Genomic DNA, 12,639 nt, shown 5'->3' with positions numbered 1-12,639 from the left:
CAACAACAAAAACTCGAGCACTCAACTATCACAATTTTCACATAGTTTTATACAATAGTATCCACTCTAAGAAGATACGGAATGCTACTAATAAGCCTAAGTAAAATCCATGCACCACGGGTGTTGTATTTTCCAAGTGAGGATTATTGTCCGCAAAACGTTTGGGCATAACAGTTGGGTATAACCACGTCAGCTAGCATCCACAGGTCCATGTTGTTATTGTTTTTGGCGTGCTATCATTGTTGTTGTTAAGGTTGTTCGAAAAGACATCATCACCCCCCATTTGGGATGGTTGCTCATTCTCCAATCCAAGGAGCCATTCAAGACCCGACATCTGCTGTGTCAGGTTGAATTCCCATCCCTCCATGCTTCCATCATCACTGTCAAACGTGGCAGAGAGAGGTGTTAACATGGGAAATTGGGTCTCATCGCTAAGGCATGGTTTCTTAGCCAATGGAAGGACTTCGACGCCGTTGTCCTTGATAGTATTCGGAAAATTGAGCTTGGCTTTGTTTCCTCGGATGTGTATAGCAGCGATGTCGTAGGCCCTAGCAGCCTCCTCGGCAGTGTTGAAAGTGCCGAGCCAGACACGGGCCCCTTTGTGTGGATCCCTTTTCTCCGCGGCCCACTTTCCCCAGGGCCTGCGCCTGATTCCCCTGTACACGTTCTTAAGTTTCCTCTCGGGCTGCTTCTTATCTTCTGCACCACCAACCACCATTTTTTCCATTCCTAGTACCTCGTCACATGCTGCCACTGCCACACATGAACAAGATCACTAATACGTTATAAACCCACCTCGCACAACTAAACTACACAAAGCTTTATAATTTTCTTTTGGTGTTATTTTGAATTAAAAAATTACAAATTTTCATCCTCTCAAGTATGTTTTTACTTTTCGGTAATGTTAGATAAAAAAAAAATAAAAAACCAGCCAAAATTTATTTTATTTGGCATTCATTAATTATCACTGCGACAATTAATGAATGCTAAATAAGATAAAGGAAAAGTATATAGAACCAAAAGGTTATTAGCCAAAAACTAAATAAAACCACATTAATTTATATTAATAATTAATTAATTTTAAATTTTTTAGATTCAAAATTTAAAAAATTTAAAATTGATTAAGTAAACCTAATTAAAACCTATAAAAACCTTCCTCTTTTCTCTTACATTAACCTACCCACCTCCAACAATCACACAGACCCCTCTCTTTCACCGTCAGGCCCTCTCCACCTCCCCACCGCGACCCACTCCTCATCTATCACCGACATCTGGCTTGTCGGATTCGCCACTGTCGACAAGAACCGTTTCTCTTTCGCGAACCAGATCGGATTCAAGGTTATATTCATATTTCTTTTGGTTCTTTATGTTCTCCTGGGAGTTTCTTAACTATTATGATCTAGTTCCCTTCCATGGAATGCGCTCCTTTTGTGTTTGGACACACTCTTTTCTTTTTTTAAAAAATATCTATAATTATTAATCTCCTTGGAGATTTGAAATGAAGGGAGAAGAGAGATTTGCTTCCTCTATCTTTTCCTTCTAATCCAGAAAAATAGAAAAAAAATTTTCAAGTGGCCTTTTACTTGATCTTTGCCATGTGCTAATTGGTATTTATTATTTGCTGCATTGTTGAAACACAGGAGTTAAACACTGTCGAGGATTTCATCACATTGTATGAAGAGATTCTACCTTGTACACAATCGTTTTGGGATATTAGGTGCCATTTTGATGATTAAAGAGACTGTAAACTACACACTTGATCTTAGTTAAAAGGAGTCCTTGAACAATTACAGAAATATAAAAAAACATTCATTTAATATGAAAAAAAACATCCTAATACTTAACAAAAGAAATATCCAGTTATATTTTAGCAAAAATAATTAAATATCTATAAAATTTAAAAAAAATTATGAAATTCTTAAAGAAATAGAGACATTTACATTTGTAATACAAAAAATTCAAAAAATATATAAAAAAACATCCATTTAGTATGAAAAAGAAATATTCTGATACTTAGCAGAAGAAACATCCATATATATTAACTCGTAGAGATTTTAAATTTATCCAAAGGTATTTGGCTGATTTTTGACTAATACTCTTTTGGTTCTCTAGCATTATTAAAATTGAGCTATGTCTAACAATGTGTATGTATTTGATTTATTTTTTTTAATTAATTTCATCAAATACGCTTTTGCTTTTAATGTTGAAAAATCCAGTTATATCACCTTTTCCTCTGCTTTTTTTTTTTAAATTTAAAAAAGAAATAAATAAAATTCATACCTTTGAAAAGGAACAAGGCTTGTTACTTGTTAGAGAAAAAGTAAACGTTAAAGAAATAGAGAAAATGGTACCAAAAAACAGAGTAGAAAAAAGATATTTTCATGTCCCGTTAATGTCAAACAAGTGAATATAATGCTTGAAATTAATTCCATCCTAAGTCATTCAAGCCCATATCTACCACAATAATCCACCAAAACCCCAAAAAGCTGATAGATAAAAAAAGATGAAAATATAGAGTTCTCACCATTATTTTGCGTTTCATCTAATTTTGTTTAATGTTAAAAAAATAAAAAAATTCTTGAACTCCTTTTTAGCTCCCAATACACGGTGAATACTATGGTGCCTAAAAAGTGATACGTATTTACTAAAAAAGGTTAAAAAATAATATTTAATTTAAAAGATATAACAATAAATAATTTTTAAAAAATCAAAATTTATTACAAAAAGTAAGTTAGGCAAAATTTAAATCCTAACTCATAGACAATTTATAAGCATACATAAAAAAGAAAATAAAGCCAAGAAAGCTATATACAAATTAAAGGAAAATATATGATCCAAAAATAGGCCAGAGCATAAAAACAATACCTTTGTTGTTGTTATCTCCTGGGATCTCAGGAAGTGGTGACTGAACCTTGTTGTTGGGGTTGGTGGCGGCAGCTACAGCGGTGTCAAAATTAAGGAAATCGAAAAAAGGGTCTAGCTCAATTTTCGGCCAACTCAAAAAATGAGTGTAGTAGCAGTGAGAATCGTTAATACGAATTATAAAGAACTTATTTTAAACTGGATTTTTATTATAAGTCTTTTTGATAAACCAAAAATTTTATAGTTACAATTTTGAAGTAGCAGTGAGAACTGTTAATACATTGGTCAGCTCAGATTGTAGTCTCGGTTGTAAGTCCTACGTGAGGCAGTGAATTCGTTGGTTAACGAGGGTGGTCCTGTAACTCACAAAGTTCTAACCATAAAATGGCTAGTTTATTAAGACCGATGAGTAGTTTAAATTTAGGAAAAAATAATTCTTTAGTAGTAAGAACAGATAATGATGAAGCATCCACCTCTAGAACTAAAAATGAATTAGAAATAGCTAAGTTAGAAGAAAATTTTCATAATTGGAATATACCTATAATAGATAAAGATGAAGTATATAAAAAGAGAAATTTGTGGGAAGGTAGAAATTATGAAATTAATATGTTAGAATATTGTAAACGCCCAAACAAGTAGTAATAAAATTATTACCATTTTAGAAGAGGATAAGCTAAAAGCACATAGTGACAAAGGGTACAATTTCATCCATATAGGATTAATACAAGTAGCAATAAAACCTAATTTTAGAATAGGAATAAATCTTCCTATATTATTGACCTTAAGAGATACCAGATTTACAGATTTTAAGGATTCATTAATAGGATTATTAGAAAGTAACTATCATGATGGATCAGTTTTCTTTAATTGTTATCCGAATTATGCTATGAATCTAAAAAATGAATATACTTGGCAAGCCTTAAATTGCAAGTTCGATATGATGAAAAAATTATAAATGAAAAATATGATCCATTTGAAATAATCTATAGAATATATTATAAAATTACTAAGGTTAATTATAATTTCAAGGCATTAAAACACTCCTCAAAAGATGAGACGATAATTATGCATGCGAATATAAAAAGATCTAATATACAAACTCCTAGAAAATTAAGACATGAAGAATTAATAAACAAAATGCTTGAGGAATGGGTAATACCTGACGTTATTGAAGAGCCACAAATAGAAAATACTAGATTAAGAAAAATAATAAGAGAAGGACCAGATATTAAAATTAGGATGAATAGATCCCAATCACTAAGAGTTTCTGATGATATTAAAATTATTAGTCATAAAAATTCTATAGATAATTTATCAATAAGAAATATGGATAGTATTATAGGAATTAATAACATAAGGCCTCATATAGCCACTCCTATATATAAAATACCTTCAGAATTTGATCCAAGGAATCACAAATTTTATTAGTAATTATTAAGGAGGAACCTTTTGAGATTGATAAAGAATGGATAAGACAAGACTTTAATGCTGATTATAATAAATCATTAAAAAATTAGTATTTTACCAATCATTCTGAAAATAAAGTTATTAGATTAAGAGAATTATTCTATGATTTTATAAAAGGAAATAGAATTAATTTATATTTCTTTGACTGATACATTAATTATTACTCTGAAAATAATAAGAAACTATGTCCTCTGACAAAATCAATTGTTGTATTGAAAACAAGCTCAGGATCAATAATAGAATCTGAATATCCCCTTAAAGAAACTATTAAAATACCAGTTGAAAAAGATTTAGAAGTCGAAGCCACACCTTATAAAAATAGCAATGCAGAAGAAAATATAGAAAAAAGAGATATTAAAAAATTACATCAACAACTAAACTTTACTAATACCATGTTAGATATAATAAAAAATCAATTAGGAAGAATGGAAAATATGGAAAAAAAACCACTAAAGTAGAAAAACCTATATATAAATTACAGAATTTAGATAATATTAATTTAAAATCTAAAGTAGAAGAAGAAGTTGAAGAACTAAAAGAAAAACTTAGAAGTATTTGTCTAGGAAAAATGACGATTAATACCTTACAAAAGGAAGGAGAATTAGAAATAAATAAAATATCTCATAAAAAAATTTTTCCTAAAACAAGAAATTATTATCCTAGGCCATCACCAGTAGATATAGGCTCAGAAGAAAGAACACAATTAGTACAAAACAGTTTCTTCGGATCAAATTTAGTAGAATGAAATATAGATAGATTAAGTGAACAAGGCATTTTAGATCAAATGTGTAATATGACTATGGCTGCAACTGCTTATAAGATGAGAAAAGCTTCCGATAAAGAAGCAGCTATCATGATAACCCAAGGATTTACAGGACAATTAAAAGGTTTGTGGGATAATTTTCTCAGCATCCAAGAAAAAGAATTAATTATTAATAGAATTAAGCAAGAAGATCAGTTACCAGATGCTACATCCACATTAATATATACCATTATTAAAAATTTTGTAGGAGATCCCAGTACTTTTAAAGATAGGATAGGAACTCAATTAATGAATTTAAGATGTCCAACTATGTCTGATTATAGATGGTATAAAGATGTCTTTATGTCAAAAGTTACGATAAGAGATGATGCACATGCACCTTTCTAGAAAGAAAGATTCGTAGCAGCTTTACCAAAGTTATTCTCTGAAAAAGTATTACAAAAACTACAAACACAGCTTGGGACCCAGATTTTCTATAACTCATTAACCTTTGGACAATTGAATAATATAATAATACAAACAGGTATAGAAGTATGCACAGATACCAAGATACAACAGAAAATAAAACAAGAAAGTATCATGGGAAAAAGAGAGCTTGGCACGTTCTGTTATCAATATGGAATAACTCCTGAAAAAGCACCTAGTGGTCAGCATAAAATTAAAAAGAAAAAATTCTATAAAAAACCTAAAAATAATATAGACAAACATCTTTATTATGAACAGAAACATTATAGAAAAGCCTATAAAAATCCTAAAGAAAAACCAAATCTTCTAATAAGAAAAAACAAGTAACATGTTGAAAATGTAAAAAGCAAGGACATTACGCTAATAAATGTACAACAGAACAAAAGATAAATAAAATAGAAAATAAAGAGATTAAACACGCTTTGACAGCCATATTAATCAATTCAGAATCAGAAGAAGAATCAATTTATGAGGATTCTTTTAAAATTGAAGATTATTTTATACAACAATTAGACCTTATGTCAGAAGAAGAAAGCTTTGAAGGAAATAGTAGAAAAAAAGAACAGAATAATTGTTTAGGAATAGGATTATCTAACTGTAGAAATTGTGAAAAAACTGTAAATGTTTTAAGTAGAGAACAAACTTCTACACTAGTCAAAATAATAGACAAGTTAGAAGATACTCCATTAATAGATGAGTTCATAAGACAATTAGTTGAGTTAATTAAAAAAGAAGAAGAAAGTAATCAAAAAATAAGACCAATAGAAATAAAAGAAATTTATAATCGTTTTAAAAACTCACAAGAAGAAGTTTCCCTTAATTCTCTCAAAGAGGAGATAAAAAAGTTAAAAAGAGAAGTTTCAGAATTAAAGTAACAAAATATCAATATGAACTATAGATTACTAAAAATAGAAGGAGAAAATACAATAAAAATCTAAGAACAAACTTTGCAAAATAGTAATAATAATAAAACAGAAGAAATAAGTAACATAATAATTTTCGAGAATTATATCAACATGGGACCAAAAAATTACATAAATATACTAACTTTATTAGTAAGCCAAAAGTAGTTCACTACGATAACTTTAATTGTAGGAGAAGAAAAATTTGATTTCATAGCTAGGTAGATTCAGGAGCTGATGTCAATTGTATACAAGAAGGGTTAATACCTACAAAATACTATGAAAAAACTACAGAAAACGTTCTAAAAGCAGAAAATGACAGAATGACTATAGATTATAAATTGTCTAAAGCAAAAATTTATAAAAATAGAGTATACTTTGCCACTACATTCTTTTTGGCAAGAAATATATCTAATTAGGAAATCCTTTTACTTTATTATTATATCCCTTTAATGTCGACATCGACGGAATAACTTGTACACGAATCCCCAATCATCCTGTCCATTTTGAATTTCTCACTAGACCAAAGCAACATGAGCTCAATATGTTACAACACCTATCTATACAAGTTAATGTTATGGAAAAAGAAACAAAGCCAGTTAACTATTTAAACCAAAAGAAAATTTTATAACATCTACCAATTCAAATTAACGTTATAGAAAGAAAAACAAGGCAAATTAATTATTTAAATCAAGAAGTTATATATAAAAGAATAGAAGAACAATTACAAACTCCTGAAATACAAAATAAAATAAAAAGAATTAAAGAAAAAATTAAAAAAGAACTATGTAGCCTAAACCCTAAAGCTTTTCATCATAGAAAATTATACGAAATATCTTTACCATATGAAGATGGGTTTAATGAAAAAGATATACCAACAAAAGCAAAACCTATACATATGACTAAAGAATATTTAGAATATTATAAAAAAGAAATACAAGAGTATTTGAATAAGGGATTAATAAGGCCTTCAAAATCACCTTGGAGCTGTACATGCTTCTATGTGATGAAAGCATCTGAAATAGAAAGAGGTGCTCCAAAATTAGTTATCAATTATAAGCCTCTTAATAATGTATTAAAATGGATTAAGTATCCCTTACCAAATAAAAATAATTTAATTACAAGATTAAATAAAGTAAATATCTTTTCAAAATTTGATTTGAAATCAGGATATTATCAGATTGCGGTAAAAGAAGAAGATAGATATAAAACAGCTTTTATAGTACCTTTTGGATATTATGAATGGAATGTAATGCCCTAAAGATTAAAAAATGCTCCAAGCGAGTTCCAAGAAATAATGAATAATATATTTTATCTGCATATATAATTTACTATAGTATATCTTGATGACGTCTTAGTATATTCAAAAGGAATAAATCAGCATATATATCATCTAGAAAAATTTATGAATATTATAAAAGAACAAGGATTAGTTTTATCAGAAAAGAAAATGAAAATTTTTATAACTAAAGTAAGATTTTTAGGATATGAAATCTATCAAGGAACTATGGTACCTATTAAAAGAGCCATTGAATTTCTAGATAAATTTTCAAATGAAATAACTGACAAAAAATAATTACAAAGATTTTTGGGATGTTTAAATTATGTGGCAAAATTCTTACCTGAAATAAGGGTCACATGCAAATCTTTTTATAAGAGACTAAGAAAAAATCCACCTCCATGGACAGCTGAAATGACTTCTATAATAATAAAAATAAAAAATGCAATAAAAGAAATACCCTGTATAAGTATACTAGATCCATCAGCTAAATTAATTGTTGAAACATATGCATCAAAATTAGGATATGGAGGAATTCTTAAACAAATACCTCCTAATAGCTCAAAAGAACAAATAGTAAAATATCATTCAGGAATTTGGAACCAGACACAAAAAAATTATGCAATAGTTAAAAAAGAAATACTTGCCATAGTATCATGTGTTTCAAAATTTCAAAAAGATTTATTTAACAAAACATTTATAATAAGAACTGATTGCAAAGCAGTCGCAAGATGGCAAGCTATTTTATCATATTTTGACTTTACTATTGAACATATAAAAGGAGAATTAAATTCACTCCCTGACTTTCTTACTAGAGAATTTTTGCAGGAAAAGAATGGAGCAAAAACTAGCCTCCAGTAAAGATTATGGCCAACCTTTTGACCAAATAAAAGAAAGAAAATTACCCATTACTGTTGTACCAGCAAAACAATTATCATTAAGACCTATGACGATGTCACAGGTTGTAAAAGCATCATCATCATCATCACCTTCTAAGAGCTCTTTAATTACTACTAATAATAAATTCACATTATTACAACCATCTGATCTATATAACACTCAACCCTTGAAAGAACAATTTTCTTACTATGAAAAACCCAATCCTATAAAAAATATTAACCATCAAAAAAGAATGGTTCAAGAAAGACAGAAAAACCCTATATAAGACTATTTTTTCAAATACTTTCCATTATATTCCTATTAACCCACAAAAAACTCAAAAATTCTATGAATTCATATTAGTAGACACAAGATCCGTTGAATTGACACATTATAGGGATTCCAATACCAAGTAGCCTATTTATTCAAAAATAAAAATAATAAAAATATTATCTTTACAAGAGTGGAAAGTACCCCCATATTAGTCTAAGAGTTTCTCGTTAAAGTTTGAACCTCAGAGTTATACCTACTATGATTACCAGGAAGCCTGGAATCATATCTTATTTCTATCTCCAAGTCCCCATTCTTGGTTCATTTGGTTCAGAAAAGGGATATCATTATAATTTTCCAAATGGTTCTAACCATGGTTCCAGAATTTTGGACCAATAGAAGCCTTCTTCCCAAAAGAAGCCAGCATGGCGTATGAATATTTTAAAAGCATGTCATCATTTTTACAAGAATACAAATTTATTTCATTCATAGCCGCCATGGGAATAAGCTGGATTATGACATGGGAATATGACTCAGCAGCATATGAAGAATGTCCAAGCATACAATATTTGGTAAGAGTAATAAAAATAAAATGGTGGAAGAAATATGATATAAATCTACTAAGAAGAGCAGCTATTGATTAATGGTTAACAACATCACAAAAGCGTCCAGCAATAACAGCCTCAAGCACCACCAATAAACACATAGCTTATAAAAAAGAGACCCAATTTTTAGCGTAGAAGCGACAAATTATGGCAGCCTTAGCGGCAGCAACTTCAGAGGAAGATATCCAAAACTCTCTACAAGCAATACAAACAGTACCTCTTGGAGAAGACGAAGAGGTCTAGTCCAGCCTGGCTCATTACTATCAAGACTCTCAAGATCCATTCGAAATGTAGTAAGAACTGTATCAATGTAAAAGCCCAATAGTAAAGAAAAATGATCTCAGTAAAAAAAATTAGCAAACAATAAATGTCGGCAAAACAGTAAATGTCGGCAAACAGTAAAAGCAAACAGTACTGTCGGCAAATAGTACTCAAACAGTAATCATTTGGGGTTTATAAATACCAAAGGCCCCATTCATTCAAGATCATCAAAAACTTGAAAGCTCAAGAAACCTCACTACTCTTATATCTTCTTACTTTATATATTCTCCAAATATTTGTAATCATCTTCAAGAATTGTATCAACTTTATAAGCAATAAGAGTACAAGTTCATCTTTGTAAGTCTACTACCTTTCTTTTCTTTATTGTTATTTCTATTCTTATAACATGAAAAAGTTTCATAAAAAGGCTTAAATCTTTAAAGCTAGTTAGAAGAAACATGAAAATAAGAGTAATGGCAATAAGAAGAAAAATAGGAGAATTAATAACTGAATCTTCAGATTTAACAATAGAAATAAAGAAGATAAATAAGAAAATAATCAAGACCAAAAAGTTGCTACAACAGATTAAAACCATAAAATCAGTAAAAACCGTTAAGAAAAGCATTAAGAATAAACGCATTCATCATGTTAGAAGAATGAATTATCTTCATGTATAAAATATGATACGATTTTATGATATACAATCAATAATACAAGCCCTTAGATCTTTACAAATGGATTCTGAACCTTTACAAGATCCTTCTTTACAAGTACAAGCTCAACCCATACAAGTCCAACCTTTATATATATCGTTTACAGTGTAAACAGTATTGAAATGTATCTCGTTTACAGTGTAAATAAGATATATATAAGACAATCGCAGCAGCTATAAAAGCATGTGTAACCCTTGGTATTTTTCACAAACTTTTTTTCTCTCTTTTGTGTCTCATATTTCTCACGAATTCAAGGCATTAATGCCCAACAATAGTCCATACATAATTGTGCCGTGCCACGATCACGCAACCACACTAGCTTCAGTGTGAAGGACTTCTTCCTCTGCGCAGCTTGCTGTGCCGCCACCGGAGGCCTGGCACCAAGCAACTGCTCCACCATGGCCCACGTCTCTGTGCCGTGCCACCTACCGAAGTCACGAAGGCACCCCCAACGGGTTCCTGTGCGCGTAGGCCTAGGTGGTACGCCACGTCTTGTAGGGTGATAGTGACCTCACCCCACGAGAGATGAAACGTGTACGTCTCCGGACACCATCGCTCCACGAGTGTCGAAATCAGGGAATTGTCAAAAGTGAAGTCCCTGAGTGGCACCGTGTCGCCGAATCCGGCCTCAGCCAGATACGGGACGATGGCGTCCGGTGGAGGAAGGGTATGGCTGACTCGTCAGGGCAGTAGAAGGTAACGCCTCTGTGGAAAAAAAATATTTTTTAACTTATAAAGAAATAATAAAAAAATTTTGTAGTCTACTAAAGAACATAGAGCTACTTCTACTTAAGAACATACATCCATGTTTCTAGTCTACACATGTCTCTAAGTTACATATGCCAGTAAGCAAATCCTAATTAAGTTATAACAATCTTACACAAACAAATACAGTTCTAAATTCATCCTACAGACCAATCCCTAAAGCATTTTACTCAGTGCTTGTCACTACAGGACTACCCTAACAATGTCCACATACTTAGATTAACCAAACAGTATGCAACTAACCTCGAAGTCGGCTGCCCCAGCGTAATGCGATGTCTCGTTCAATCTATTGATGTCTCCGTCGTTCCCCGCCTGGCGTGCCATCACCGTATCAATCTCAAATATGGTAGGAAACGATTAAAAGAGGGGAGAAAGAGCTTGACTAAGTCAAAAAGGGGCCCAGATATACGCTGTAAATGAGTTATACTTATAGGCGCGGTACGACCTTATCTCTTTTACAGTGTAAACGAGATATCCGCGGTGCAGCCGATGTGCCTTATCTCGTTTACACTGTAAACGAGATAAGACTAAGGTATTTAAATTGGTAAATATTTTTTAAATTATTTATTTTGCTAATTATTAGATTTATTTTATTTATTTAAATAAAAAATCCTAGTTTCCAACTTTGATGTTACAGTTTTTTTACATATTTATTTCGTTTATCTTCTAAGGAAAAAAAATTGATTGTGAAGTATAAATAAACTTTTTTATTAGGATTAAGTATGATTTTGGTTCTTAAGGTATAAGCCAAAAATTTTTTTCGTCTTCAATCTTTTTTTGCATACAAAATCATCCCTAAAGTTTAACTTAGTTTTAAAATCATTCTTTTTACCAAAACTGTAATTTTTATTATTAAATTATCCCTAAAAATTTATAAATTAAAAAAAATAGAACAGATGAGAGGGAAGAAGGGGGGATCATGCGAGGGGGGAGGGAAGAAGAAGAGAAAGGAAAAAAGAGGGACGGCCAGGGAGAAAAAGCATGGCTAGGGAGAGGAAGAGGGGTGCCTCGTCACTGTCGCGCTCCACCACTGCTGCCACTGCCGCTAGTGCTTCTGGTCCTCACCGCCGCTCCACGTCCTCACCCTGCTCCTCGTCCTGCTCCTCGCCGTTGGTCCTCTCTAGGGTTCTGTTTCTGATTCGTTCTACTTCTGTTTCTAATTTCTTCTGCTTCTGATTTGATTTTCTACCTCTGATTCTGATTCTGATTTTATTGTTCTTGTACTTGTGATTCTAATTCTTATTTCATTATTCTTGTGCTTCTGATTCGAATTCTGTTTCTTTGATCTTATTGCACGTCCATGAGCAGTTGTTTCTGCGTTTGTTTCTACTTCTATTTTTGTGTTTGATTCTGTGGAGATAGTTTCTTTGAGGGGCCAAAGGAAGAAGAGGAGGAACGGCGGCTGTGT

The 12,639-nt window shown here is 31.3% G+C and overlaps 1 protein-coding gene across 1 annotated transcript; it reads right to left on the bottom strand.

The window, feature by feature from the left end:
- LOC112785608 (uncharacterized) lies at positions 1 to 10,866 on the bottom strand. Its single transcript, XM_072230992.1, has 5 exons — positions 10,749 to 10,866; positions 9,710 to 9,792; positions 3,111 to 3,178; positions 2,866 to 2,996; positions 1 to 753 (listed from the first exon to the last, which is right to left on the bottom strand). The coding sequence occupies exons 1-5, from the start codon at positions 10,864 to 10,866 to the stop codon at positions 194 to 196; spliced, it is 960 nt and encodes a 319-aa protein (XP_072087093.1). The 3' UTR covers positions 1 to 193.
- Between the last annotated feature and the right edge of the window lie 1,773 nt (positions 10,867 to 12,639).

This window comes from Arachis hypogaea, chromosome 20, assembly GCF_003086295.3.
Source record: "Arachis hypogaea cultivar Tifrunner chromosome 20, arahy.Tifrunner.gnm2.J5K5, whole genome shotgun sequence".
Classification (NCBI taxonomy): Eukaryota; Viridiplantae; Streptophyta; class Magnoliopsida; order Fabales; family Fabaceae; genus Arachis; species Arachis hypogaea.
This window is presented reverse-complemented; position numbering and strand designations above follow the sequence as displayed.

Coding starts and splice junctions, on each gene's coding strand:
- LOC112785608 (XM_072230992.1), bottom strand. CDS start 10,866: ATGGTGGAGCAGTTGCTTGGTGCCAGGCCTCCGGTGGCGGCACAGCAA. Junction 3,179..9,709: donor CTCTTCGTCTTCTCCAAGAG/GTACTGTTTGTA, acceptor TGCCTCACGTAG/GACTTACAACCGAGACTACA. Junction 754..2,865: donor AGGAGATAACAACAACAAAG/GTATTGTTTTTA, acceptor CATGTGTGGCAG/TGGCAGCATGTGACGAGGTA.